This window comes from Mesoplodon bidens, assembly GCF_964165515.1.
Source record: "Mesoplodon bidens genome assembly, chromosome: 18".
NCBI lineage: Eukaryota > Metazoa > Chordata > Mammalia > Artiodactyla > Ziphiidae > Mesoplodon > Mesoplodon bidens.
The window spans coordinates 20,223,969-20,234,770 of NC_138175.1; the positions used below are offsets into that span (position 1 = coordinate 20,223,969).

General features: G+C 57.4%; 1 protein-coding gene across 1 annotated transcript; it reads right to left on the reverse strand.

Annotated features, from left to right (window-relative positions):
• Window positions 1-2,483: 2,483 nt before the first annotated feature.
• CA7 (carbonic anhydrase 7) lies at window positions 2,484-10,407 on the reverse strand (the record flags this gene model as incomplete). Its single annotated transcript, XM_081216809.1, has 7 exons — window positions 2,484-2,606; window positions 3,093-3,248; window positions 3,767-3,829; window positions 3,931-4,026; window positions 4,746-4,864; window positions 7,676-7,873; window positions 10,368-10,407. The coding sequence occupies 7 exons, from the start codon at window positions 10,405-10,407 to the stop codon at window positions 2,484-2,486; spliced, it is 795 nt and encodes a 264-aa protein (XP_081072935.1).
• Between the last annotated feature and the right edge of the window lie 395 nt (window positions 10,408-10,802).

Consider the following 10,802-nt stretch of genomic DNA (forward strand, 5'->3'; position numbering starts at 1 on the left):
TACTAGCGTTACTTCCCTGCGGCCACCTGCCCCCAGGCTGAGCAAACACTGTCTTCCAGACACTATCCTTTTCACCATCTCCTGAAACATGGAGAGAGCAAATGGCCCCCAGATTGGGCCAGGGGTGCCAGCCGGGCTGAAACTGTGTCTGGCCCTGTGCTGGAGCAGCACGTGCTGAGGGGCCCTGCCCCTCCTGTGCCCCAACGGCACTTTAGGGACAGGTTTGCCCTGAGCATGAGAATGGAAGGGGGGAGTCAACAGAGCAAGCCTCTCCCTTACCTGCCTCCCTGGTCTCAGAAGCTAGAAGTCTAAGGCCTAATTCTATCCTCTCCTCGTGGCCTCACCCAAAACCCAGAAGTATCCCATGACCCTGGAGTGCCCTTCTGGTATAGTGACAATGACAGGAGCTGTGGCCAAAGTGAGTAGACCGATGTGCCCCCAGCCCTGCTGGTACCTGCAGCTTGGCCTCCTTTCCAGGGATGTTCAGACACACCACCGGCCCATCTTTCCCAAAGCCTCGACCCTGTGCCCCCTCAGCTATCGCTTTCTTCCCCTTCACAACCACACGTATGCATTTGCTGTCCCGGGTTTACTTCCCCTCACTCCTCAGCCCCCTCACTGTCCATCATCTGCCCTGTCCTGGCTCATGGGGCACAGGGATGGCTGGGTCTCTAAACCTTCTGGACTTGGGCTGGGACTAGGGTGAGTCCAGCGAGGCACTTACGGTGCACATTTAAGGAGACACGCACCCTCAGCGTCATACAAATGCAGGGTCGGGGCCTGAGGGTGTGTGCCTCCTTAAATTTTGCACCCTAAGAGATCACTTGCCTCACCCCAGCCCCAGCCCTGCCTCAGACTCCTCAGCAGCCCCCAATGCCCCTTTCCAAACTCTCTCACCTAGGTATCTCAGACACCACTCTGTGGCTTTCCCTCTCAGCAGATCCTCCTCAGGGTCGTGCGCTGGTTCTGTGCTAGATCCTGGGTCCCTTCTCTCACTGAGCACCCTCCCCCTCCCTCCCCTCGGCCTCACCCACCACCCTGAGTGAAGATGCTCCAAAGCAGCCCCCTCTACCCTCCACCTCTCTCCCCGGCTCAGACCCCAACACCCAGCGCTTCCTAGCTCTCCTCTCAGGGCCCCACAAACGCTGTGTGTCCATCCTGGTCTGCTGCTGCCCAGGCTTTCCTGTCCTCTCTCTCCGCCCAGGGACCCACCCTGCACTCCCCTCCACCCTCACAGAGAGCCAAATGCTATCTTTGGGCTCCACGTCCTAAGTCTCTCTCCTCCAGCCCCCTGCTCCGGCCTCCACCACCCTGTATTCTTTCTCCTGGCCGCTGGCCACCACCTTCTCCTGCTGCCAGTCCTGCCTGCCCACCCCCACTCCACAGGGATCTCCCAGCCTTTGCACGTCTGCCCCTGCCCCTCCTCTGCTCCAGATCCTTCCTGACTCCCATTAGCCTTGGGAGAGAGTCCCAGGCCCTCCCCCAGGGCTCCAGCCCTCGTTCTTCTCTGTTCCACAAACACCCTGGGCTCTCACCGGGGAGCTGGCACACCTGCTCTTCCCTGAGCTCAAACATGCTGTTCCCTTCTCTCTGCCTTGGAATACTGGTTGGAATTTAATTTCTTCACCAGATGAGGACATCACAGTGTGAGCTCAGGGTGGGGGAAGTAGGCTCTCCCTTTTCTCTGCCCCCATGGCCCCTGCCCCGCCATCTGTATCACCCTCACCTCTTCGGTGCCCACGGCCCTCTCAACATCCTGTGCTTGACTCATCACCGTGGCCTCCCCGATGCCTGGAACAGCACTTGACAGAACACAGGCACTCAACGGGTATTTGTTGCATGAATGAGTGAATTTATTAATCAGTGCATGGATGGATTGTCATGTAGGTGGCTTTGGTGGCTGGGTGGGGATGAAGGGAGATACTACATAAGCTGTAGCCAGTGCCTGCCTATGGAAGCAGGTGGCTGGAGGGAGAAGGCCATGTCACCTCCAGCAGGCTGGGTCCTGATTTTAATGGCCTGGCAGTGAGGTGCGTGCATGGCGGAGGCCTGCAGAAGAGGTAACACCGAGAGGGCAGCTCTGCCCACTTCTAATTATTGCTTGAGTCTTTCTGGCAATGCCAGCTGCCTGCCCTGCAGAGTTTGGTCTCATCCATCACAGTGTGAGCTCAGGGTGGGGCTGCTGCCATTGCCAGTGGGGAAGACAAGAGGAGGTTCCCAGGGGCCTTTGGGTGTTGGAGAGCCGAGGCAGCCTTAGGCTCGGACCATGCTCAGCTCCTGTCCTTCCTGTCCCCAGGGCAACTGAAAGGTGTCCCCTGACTTGAGGGTCCCATCGAGAAGCCTCCAGCGTGGCCAAGGAGCAAGTCAGCTGAAGTGGGGTCCACAGCAGCCCTAGGCAGGGAGCCTTGGATGGTTTGGTGTCTGCTGACATGGAAGCCCTTGGGAAGATGGTGCTTCAGTGGCCGGCTGGGCAGGTAGGCAGCTCAGGCCCTGAAGGAGGCCTTGACCACACGGCCCTTCAGTGGCTGCGGCGGCCGGAAGTTGTTCACCATGTGGATCCTCTCATCGTCCTCTGAGGTGAAAAGCAGGCTCCGGAATTTCTCCATCTTAAGGCAGAAGAGATACTCAGGGCAGAATGGGGGCGCTGTGGTCCTCTCTGATCCCAGACACAACATCTGGCATACCCTGCCCCTCTCTCCTCTCGCCCCTGGGGCTTGTCCCTACTTCTCCCCACTCATTTCCTCTTTGGGAACCCAACCTCAGTTACTTACTCACTAAAGAGCCTCTGAACCTGGACCCTGCTCCACCTAGTTCCAGTTCCCATCTAGCTAAGAATCATCAGCAAATGCAGCATTCAGATTCTAGCACACTAGGGGTGGTCCCAGGATCCAGGGATCTCCCCTTCTAGTCTGTGTCCAGGTCCTAATAACTAACAACCAAGCTGACTCCCACCCAAGAATCTAAACATTTATTAGCGAAAGACGGGAGCCTTGATGGTGGGACCACAGGCTGTGGGCTGCTGGTTGGGAGTCACACTGCCCGGGTGTGCCTGACTGTCGTATCCTTCCATCTGGTACTCTGGGAGGGCTCACCTGCCTCTCAGAGATGCTGATGGGCTCCCGGAGCACAATCCAGGTGACGCTCTCGCTCAGTGGGGGTGTTGTCAGGGAGCCAGGGTAGGTCCAGTAGTGCTGGCTGGCAGGCAGGAGGTACTTGGGGTTGAAGCAGCTGAACTGGGCCTTGGTGCCCTGGGGCAGGGTGGGGAACCCAGGAGTCAGCAAAGACCTCCCAACAGGATGAGACCAACACCCTCCCCACCCATTTCTGTCAATAGGATTTAGGCTTCTCCTTGGCCCATGGATGCAAATTGTGGCCAAATGTCTGTGATCCCAGGGGCTATTTTCCAGCCTGGCCGGCCCTCTCCACCCATTCCCTTGTGTGTAAAAGCTGTGGTTCCTAAAGCTCTTTGGGCACCATGCTCTCCCTTGCCTTCAACAGAACTTAATGGCGCTGCTGGTCAGAGTACCATTAATGTGACAGGCATCTTATCAATCCTATGCCCAACCAGACTTCACGCTGGGCATTCAGTGGGGCCATGGACCCTGATGACGAGGAGTCAGTCGCAGGGCACCACAGGTGCTGACCTTCACCTCTGCCAGGGTTTGCTGCCAGGATGGAGGAGTGGCTGGGCCCACTCCATGATCTAGCCTCTTCCTTCCTCCCCACCAGGCTGCTGTGGATCAAGAGCATGGACCCCTGGTCTCACCTTAAACCGAACCATGTAGAGTGCATCTGTCAGACGGTTCATGCTGGGGTGCTCGTCCCCCGTCTGTCAGGGAGAAGTAGTGTGAGCCCAGATCTCACTGTGTTCTGGAACTAGGGGTGGTACCAGGCCTCCCACGGCCTTCTGGGCCCAGGTAACCCCCTCACCTCCAGGAAGACACCAACCACAGCCAGGCCATCGGGTGCTGAGGCCGCCTCCCCAAAGGTGCTGTACTTCTTGGCATTCCAATGAACCAGGTGCAGCTACAGGGGCAACGACAGGCCAGGCCAGTGCTTAGTGCCTCCCAGGGGCCATGGGAGCTGAGAGCCAGGCTTCCCTCACTCCCACCAGACTCCTGGCCCCTCTGCAGGAGGGGCGGGCCACAGATAGCATTGTTCTGGGCCTGACCCTTTCCTGAGCCCCAAGGGACCAAAGCGATCAGGCCCTGCCCTCCGTGAACAGTGAAACAGATAATGACTATCCAGTGTGACACCTCCCTGAGGAAGTGAAGCCTGCAGCTGAGCCCAAAGAATAAGAAGGGGGCTATCGGATGAAACTCTTGGGGCAAGGTATTCCAGGCAGAGAGAACAGCAGCCTGGAGATATGAAAGAGCCAGGTGTGGGCAGGGGATTCATCACATGCAGGTCAGTATGGGAAGAGGTCAAGGGAAATGAGGCCAGGCAAGGCCAGTTCATGCAGGGCCTTGAGTGCCAGGCTTACTCCTTGAAGGGTTGTTAGTAAGGCTGTAGTGGGACTGGATTTGTCCGTCATAAAATTCCTTCTGGACACACAGATGGGGACGACAGTAGGCAGAGTTCAGGTGGAAGACCTGAACTTCAGGTGACGGGCGTCTCTCCCAAAGGTCCCCGAGTGACTTCACTCTCTCCAGTGCCCCACACCAGGCACCTGTCAAGACCCTGACTCCCCAGTCCCCAACTCCTTCCCCAAGTGGTAAAGGGATTCAGGTAGAGGAGGGTCTTACTTCGCTGGGGAATGACTTGCCATCCACCGTGTGCTCTGAGCCCTCACTGTGCTTCTTGCCCCAGTGGAAATGGAGCTGCTTGAGCCGGTAGGGCCCATCCAGGGGGCCCCCAGTCACCACTGCGGGGAGAAGGGGGTGCGTGTAGCAATTGCTGTGAGAGAGCCCACACCGCCCGCAGGCAGCGGTGCCAATATCAGGGCAGTGCTCAGGAGAGGGATAAACTTTTCATTTGCAACATTCCTTGCTCTAAGTGGATTTGGATCAGTCCCTGCCCAGTTCCCTGTGCCCTTAGCTGGGCCAGGGCAGAAATCCTGGAGCCCTGTAGGTGACAGAGGAGTCTGGTACACTGAGTGGGTATATCTCTCCATCTGGATCCTCCCCACTCTTGCCCAGTTTCGAGTGGAAGCTGGGACTTTGCCTCTCAGGCCCTGATTATCACTAACAATAGACCTCCCATGTCTGCAGCCCTGACCCAGGGCTGGGTCGGAAAGATTCTTTTCTTTAGTCCTCATAGTAGCTCATGAAAGACAAAACCTATTATTATTTCTATTTTATAAAGGAGGAACTGAGGCACAGAGAGGGCAAGGCATTTGCCCAAGGTCACACAGCAAGGCACTGAGCTAGGATATAAGCCTGCATCTACTTCATATAAGTTCAGAGCCCAAGGCCCTAATCACCAGGCCGTGCTGCCTCCCCAGAACCTGGAGGCTCCCCAGGACCTGATGTCTAGAGGCCAGCTCCTAAGGGTCCCCACTCTGATGGTCAGGCCCAGGTACCTCCAATGTCCCTCCTTCATGCCCTCTTTGGCAGGCCCCACTTATGCTGGTTTTGTGAATTTCCCACTCTGATACCTGGTGAGCTGGGGCCACTCACAAGGCCTCCTGGGACTGATTGAATTTCCAGCTGAAAGAGATCTGGCTGTGGAGGGAGCCCCAGCCAGGCCAGAATGTGAGCTCCTGGATCAGGTGACGCCCTGGGCTCAGCGTTCCACTAGGCCCCTCCAGGACTGGTGACCAGCGCAGGGCCTTGCCCCCTGTGGGCCCTTCAAGGAGGAGGACCATGGGACAGCCCAGAGGCCCCTTCTTGCTGTCCTGCCTCATCTGAGAAGCAGGGCCTGTCCATGGCAATGCTGGGTGGTTGACTGAGCCTGGGGGTGACGGCTGTGGGCCAGGGCCCAGTCAGGCTGCTCCATCCTGGGGAGGCAGGAGTAGCTAGACCTGCAGGCTGAGCTCCCTGATATGGGCTGGGAGGGCCCACTCTTCTGAGCATGACCCACCTGGGACTCCACAGTGTAGTCTCTTAGGGAGTGAACTGCCTCCCTAAACCTTGAGCTTTGCTCCCTTAGCCTCCTCTCTCCATCCTGACCATAGAACACACTGCCATTCACTGTGTACTTCCTATGTGTTCAGCAGTCTGCAGACATTAATACCCACAGTGACCTAGAGGGGGACACATTGTTACCTGTTACCCTCTTGGCCAGACGTGGGACTGAGGCTCAGAAAGGTAGGTATCCTGCCCAAGGTCACACAGCTGGGGAGTGGCAGAGACCTAACTGTCTCACTCCCAAGCCTACTTTCTTCCCACTGGTCCCCTACCCCTCAGGCCTGGGCATTCTGATAGGGGAGGGAACCCAAACCAGGCCAGAAAGTGAGCCCCTGGATCAGTGGTCCAGAGGAATGTTTCCTTGGGCCTTCCCCTGCCAAGAGTGGCCTTCACTGAGCTATTGATGTCTGAATTGAGCCCTCAGTGCCCTCTGAAGGCTATTTAGAAGATCCAACCATTTGAAAACTGCTCCTTCATAAACTGTGATCTAAGGTCATCAAGAGTTCCATGTCCCTCCCCAAAGTTCTGGGTGGGAGGCTTTTCTTAGAATTCAGTACCAAGAATGCTGTGTCTCTCATCTGAGGACCTGTTGGATTTCCTACCTTCTGCAACAAGAACTATAACTGATCTTCTTTCCCCTTTTCCCTAGCCTACCAGGGAACTCAGAGTTAAGCAACTAAGATCATTCCTATCTGGCTTTCCTCCTCTTCTCTGCCCTTTGATTTTCTGTTTGAAACTTAAGTTTCCCTGAGTGCTTTCATTGTGCGTATGGGGGGTTGGGGGAGGCGACAGAGGGGCAAAGTACCAGTCACTTCCTTACATAAGAAACTTTAGCAGGTTCCCTCCTTACCCCACTTCATCCCTCACAGGCCTGGTCATAAGGACAAAAATCCCTTTACTAAGGAGCACTCCCGAGGCTTCTGTCCAAGAATTTATCATGAAGGAACCCGAACTCTAATCCCAGGGCAAAGAGACCTTGGAAGGAGCTGCTACAAGTTCCCACTGGCCTCTCTTTGGTCCAGGACGGTTGGGATCTTGAGGCTGTAGGTGGGTTGGAGAAAAGACCTTTGGAGTGGGACCAGGCTGGTTCTGGCCCTCCCCAGCTCAGTGAGTCTCTACTTGCCCATCTTAGAGGTAGGGTCTTGAGAAGAATAAAAGAACTGCCTGTGACCTTAGCAAGGGGTCTGGCACACAGAACATTTTAGCTCTGTTCTCTCTCTGCTGGGCTTGGCCAGATCACACAGAGAGGAGGGTTTGGCCTTAGGCCACACAGCAGCTCAGTGATGGGGCAGGGAGTGAAAACAAACCTGACCTAAAGCACTAACTGAAAGAGAAGAAAGAGAATTAGCATTTCTTGAGCATCTGCTATATGCCAAAACTACAAACATCACTTCAGTTTTTCATTTCTCCTATGATCCTAGGGAGGAAAATAGGGTCTTAATGCTCCCATCGTATGCATCAGGAGACTGAGGCTCAGCCTAAGGCTTCACAGCTGGTGAGAAGTGGAGCCTTCCTTCCCTACCACAGCATGCTGCCCCTCCTGAGCCTGCCTGAAACAGGTTAGGATCCCAGGGGGAAGGGTACCAGGGTCTGGCAGGGCCACTTACCAGTTCGGTCATCACTGTCATTGAAGTCCACTTGGACAGAGTGGCCATTGTTGGCGATGCTGAGGGACGTGCAGGACTCATAGGAAAGCTCCAGTGGCTTCAGGCTGGGCGAGTACACAGCCTGGCTGGATACGATATTGATTGGGGACTGGCGGTCTCCCTGGGCAATGGGATACAGCTTGTGCCAGTGTGAGGGGCCTGCAGACGGGGAGAGGGCAAGGACTCAGGCCAGCCTGAATCTCTGGGCTGCAGACTGAGGGCACCTGTAGGGGATGGTCTCCATGCTGTCCTTTCAGAGATTAGCCCCTGCTTTGGAGCCATGAAGTCTGGAGCTCCAATCCCAGCTCTGCCACTTCCCCTCTCAGCCTCCATTTCCTTGTCTGCGAAATGGCCTCACTAAAACTCTCCACCCAGAGCTGATAGGAGGCCCAGAGAGGTAATGCATGGAAGGGAGCACAAAAAAGCTACAGGCTCAGGGGCAGTTTGGGGTAGTGGGTCCTCCCCAACAGGCAGTATTGCTTAGAGAGGTCCCCGGGCTCCCAAACTCTCTGACCTGACCCTACCAGGTATCTGGCCTCTTCCTGCACTTTGGCCAAGTTCGAGTTGGTGTTTGTGAAAATGATAACAAAAGTTCGCATCAACCTCGCTTTGGCTCTGTGACATGAATTTGCTCCTCATACCAGCCTCGTGAAGTAGAAACAAGCATGATCCCCATTTCACAGATGAAGGAACTGAGGGCCACTCGCGCATGTGCGCACACACACTTGGGCACTGGTATAAATACACAGTGTGTGCATGCATTGCCCCCAGCTGCCTTCCCCAGCCATGTGCAGGTCCAGGGAGATTTTCACGTGCGCACACATATATGCACAGTGACCTGAGCTCACCGCACCCAGAGCCATCAGGACCAGTAACACATGTGTACAAATACACAGCCCTGCCAACTACCTCTGACACACACATATGCACCCTCACACACAGCTATCCCCTGTTGCAAACCCAGGCCTGCACTAAGAGACTACAGCAAAACACATGCTCGTGCACACACATACACACACGCACACACACGCACACACACCTGCATGCACACCCACGAGCACCCACCACCTGCCTCCCAGAGACTCCATCTGCAGCCGAGAGGCTCGGCATCTCCCTGGGGAACATCCTGAGATGCAGCCTATTTTTAGAGCTATTGCCGGCTGGTGCTTCTCCCCGTTTTTGGCTTCTTAAGTTTTCCTGAGAAAACAGCAGCAGGTGCCGACAAAGCTGTGTCCCCAGTGGATGACTCAGAATCATGGCCCAGACCCACTGGGTTATTTTTGAAGTCCTGTGAGCATGCTGCATGCCGGCACCTCCATCCTGTCTTTCCCTCCCTCATCGCAACTAGACTGGATGGCCCAGGACTGGGCGAGGGGCAGCAGCTTCAGGGTGGCCAGCTATGGGGCTGGCCTGTTGGGATACTGGACACAGTGCTGGTGGGCAGGACCAGCAAGAAGGCTGGAGTCAGGGGGAAGCACCCTGAAGCTGGCTGGGAGCAGGTGCTGGGGGGCAAGAGGATCTTCTGTTGGGTCGTGTCAACCAGCCCCTTCTCTGACTCTCTCTACGTCTCTGCTGGTCTCTGTTGCCTTTTTCTGAAAGTCTCTTTCTAGCTTTTGCATGTCCAGATTTGGGGTTCTCCCCTCCAAAATATTCTCCTGTGTGCTTGGGGTCCCAGAGGGGGCAGAGACACCACAGCACCTCCCTAACTCCTTCTGGCCCATTGTAACCTCCAAACCCCCAGACTTTGTAGCCTAGGACCCCCGCCCACCCTCACAGAGTGCCTGTCTCTCCTCAGATGAGTGGGACGGGGGTGTTCCTCCCACCAGCACTTCCGCTTCTCCCCACTCCCACCTGCCTTGCCTGGGTTTCGTCCTGGCAGCCTGGATCTTGGCTCCTCATTGTTCATCTCGGGAAAAGCAAGAAACCCTATCCCACACCGCGACCCCAGTTTGGTAAGAAATAGCCCAAAAGGAACTGACTTGCCCCAGTCCCACACTCAAGCCTTCTGGCTCTCACCGTCTGCCTCTTCTCCCTTCCTCTTCATCTTAAGGAACTGAGGCAGGACCGAGGAGCTATTCTCCCGGTCAGACCAGGAGGCTGGTGTGGGCCACGGGCTACCATGCCTCACACCTGGACGTGCTCAAACACCCTGCCCGAGGCAGACACCCAGACACATCCGTGAGCCCCCAGATGCTCCCTTTCTTCACATACCTGCCGACTCGAAAGCTCGGACGCTTCGACGGGGAAACTCTGCGCAGGACACCGCGCCCTTGCCCACGGGGAGCCCAGCTCGCCGGAGGTCCCGGCACACATGCGTGCGCGCTCCCCGCACAGACACCGCGCACAGCGCTCCGCCGGGACCGCCCCCCGCTGCCCTGGGCTACCTTCACCCGCTGCGCACTCCCGGCGATGAGTGAGTGTCCCGGCCCGGGTCAGAGCGAGCGGGGCCGTCAGGGGCTGAGCGGACTTTGCGCCAGGTGCGGGGGGAGCCAGGGCTCGGGCCGGGCGGGTGGGCCGGGTTCTGGGGGACGGATGGGAGAGGGATCCCGGTCCCGCCTAGAGGATAGGGGGCTTGAGGGTCGCCCACCCCGGCTGGGCGCGAGGGTCAGGAGCGAGTCCCAGCGGGTGGGGGCCGGCCGGGGTCTGCGCCTACCGTCGTTGTGGCCGTAGCCCCAGCCGTGGTGGCCGGTCATGCTGTTGCCGTCCCCGCAGCCGTGCACCTGCCGGCTCGGCTCAGTTCTGCTCGCTCGGACTGCGGCTCCGGCCCCGCTCGCTGCCGCGGAGCAGCCTCTTAAAGCGGCGGCAGGCGGGAGGAGCAGTTCCCAGGCGACCCGCCCCCCACCCCCCCAGCAGGGCGAGAGGGGCCGGCCCTGCCCCGCCCTCGCCCACCCGCCCTCAGGCCAGTTGAGCCAGTTGAGTTGAGATGCGAGATGCGGGGGGTGGGTGGGGGGCGGTCAAGGGGACCTAAACCCCAGCCCCATCCCCACCCTGGCCCTGGCCGGAGCACTCTCCCTCCTTCCCTCCAGCACGTGTACAGGCTCTGGGGCTGGAGAAACGGCCAATGCTGAGGGCGGCCTCTGTTTCTCCA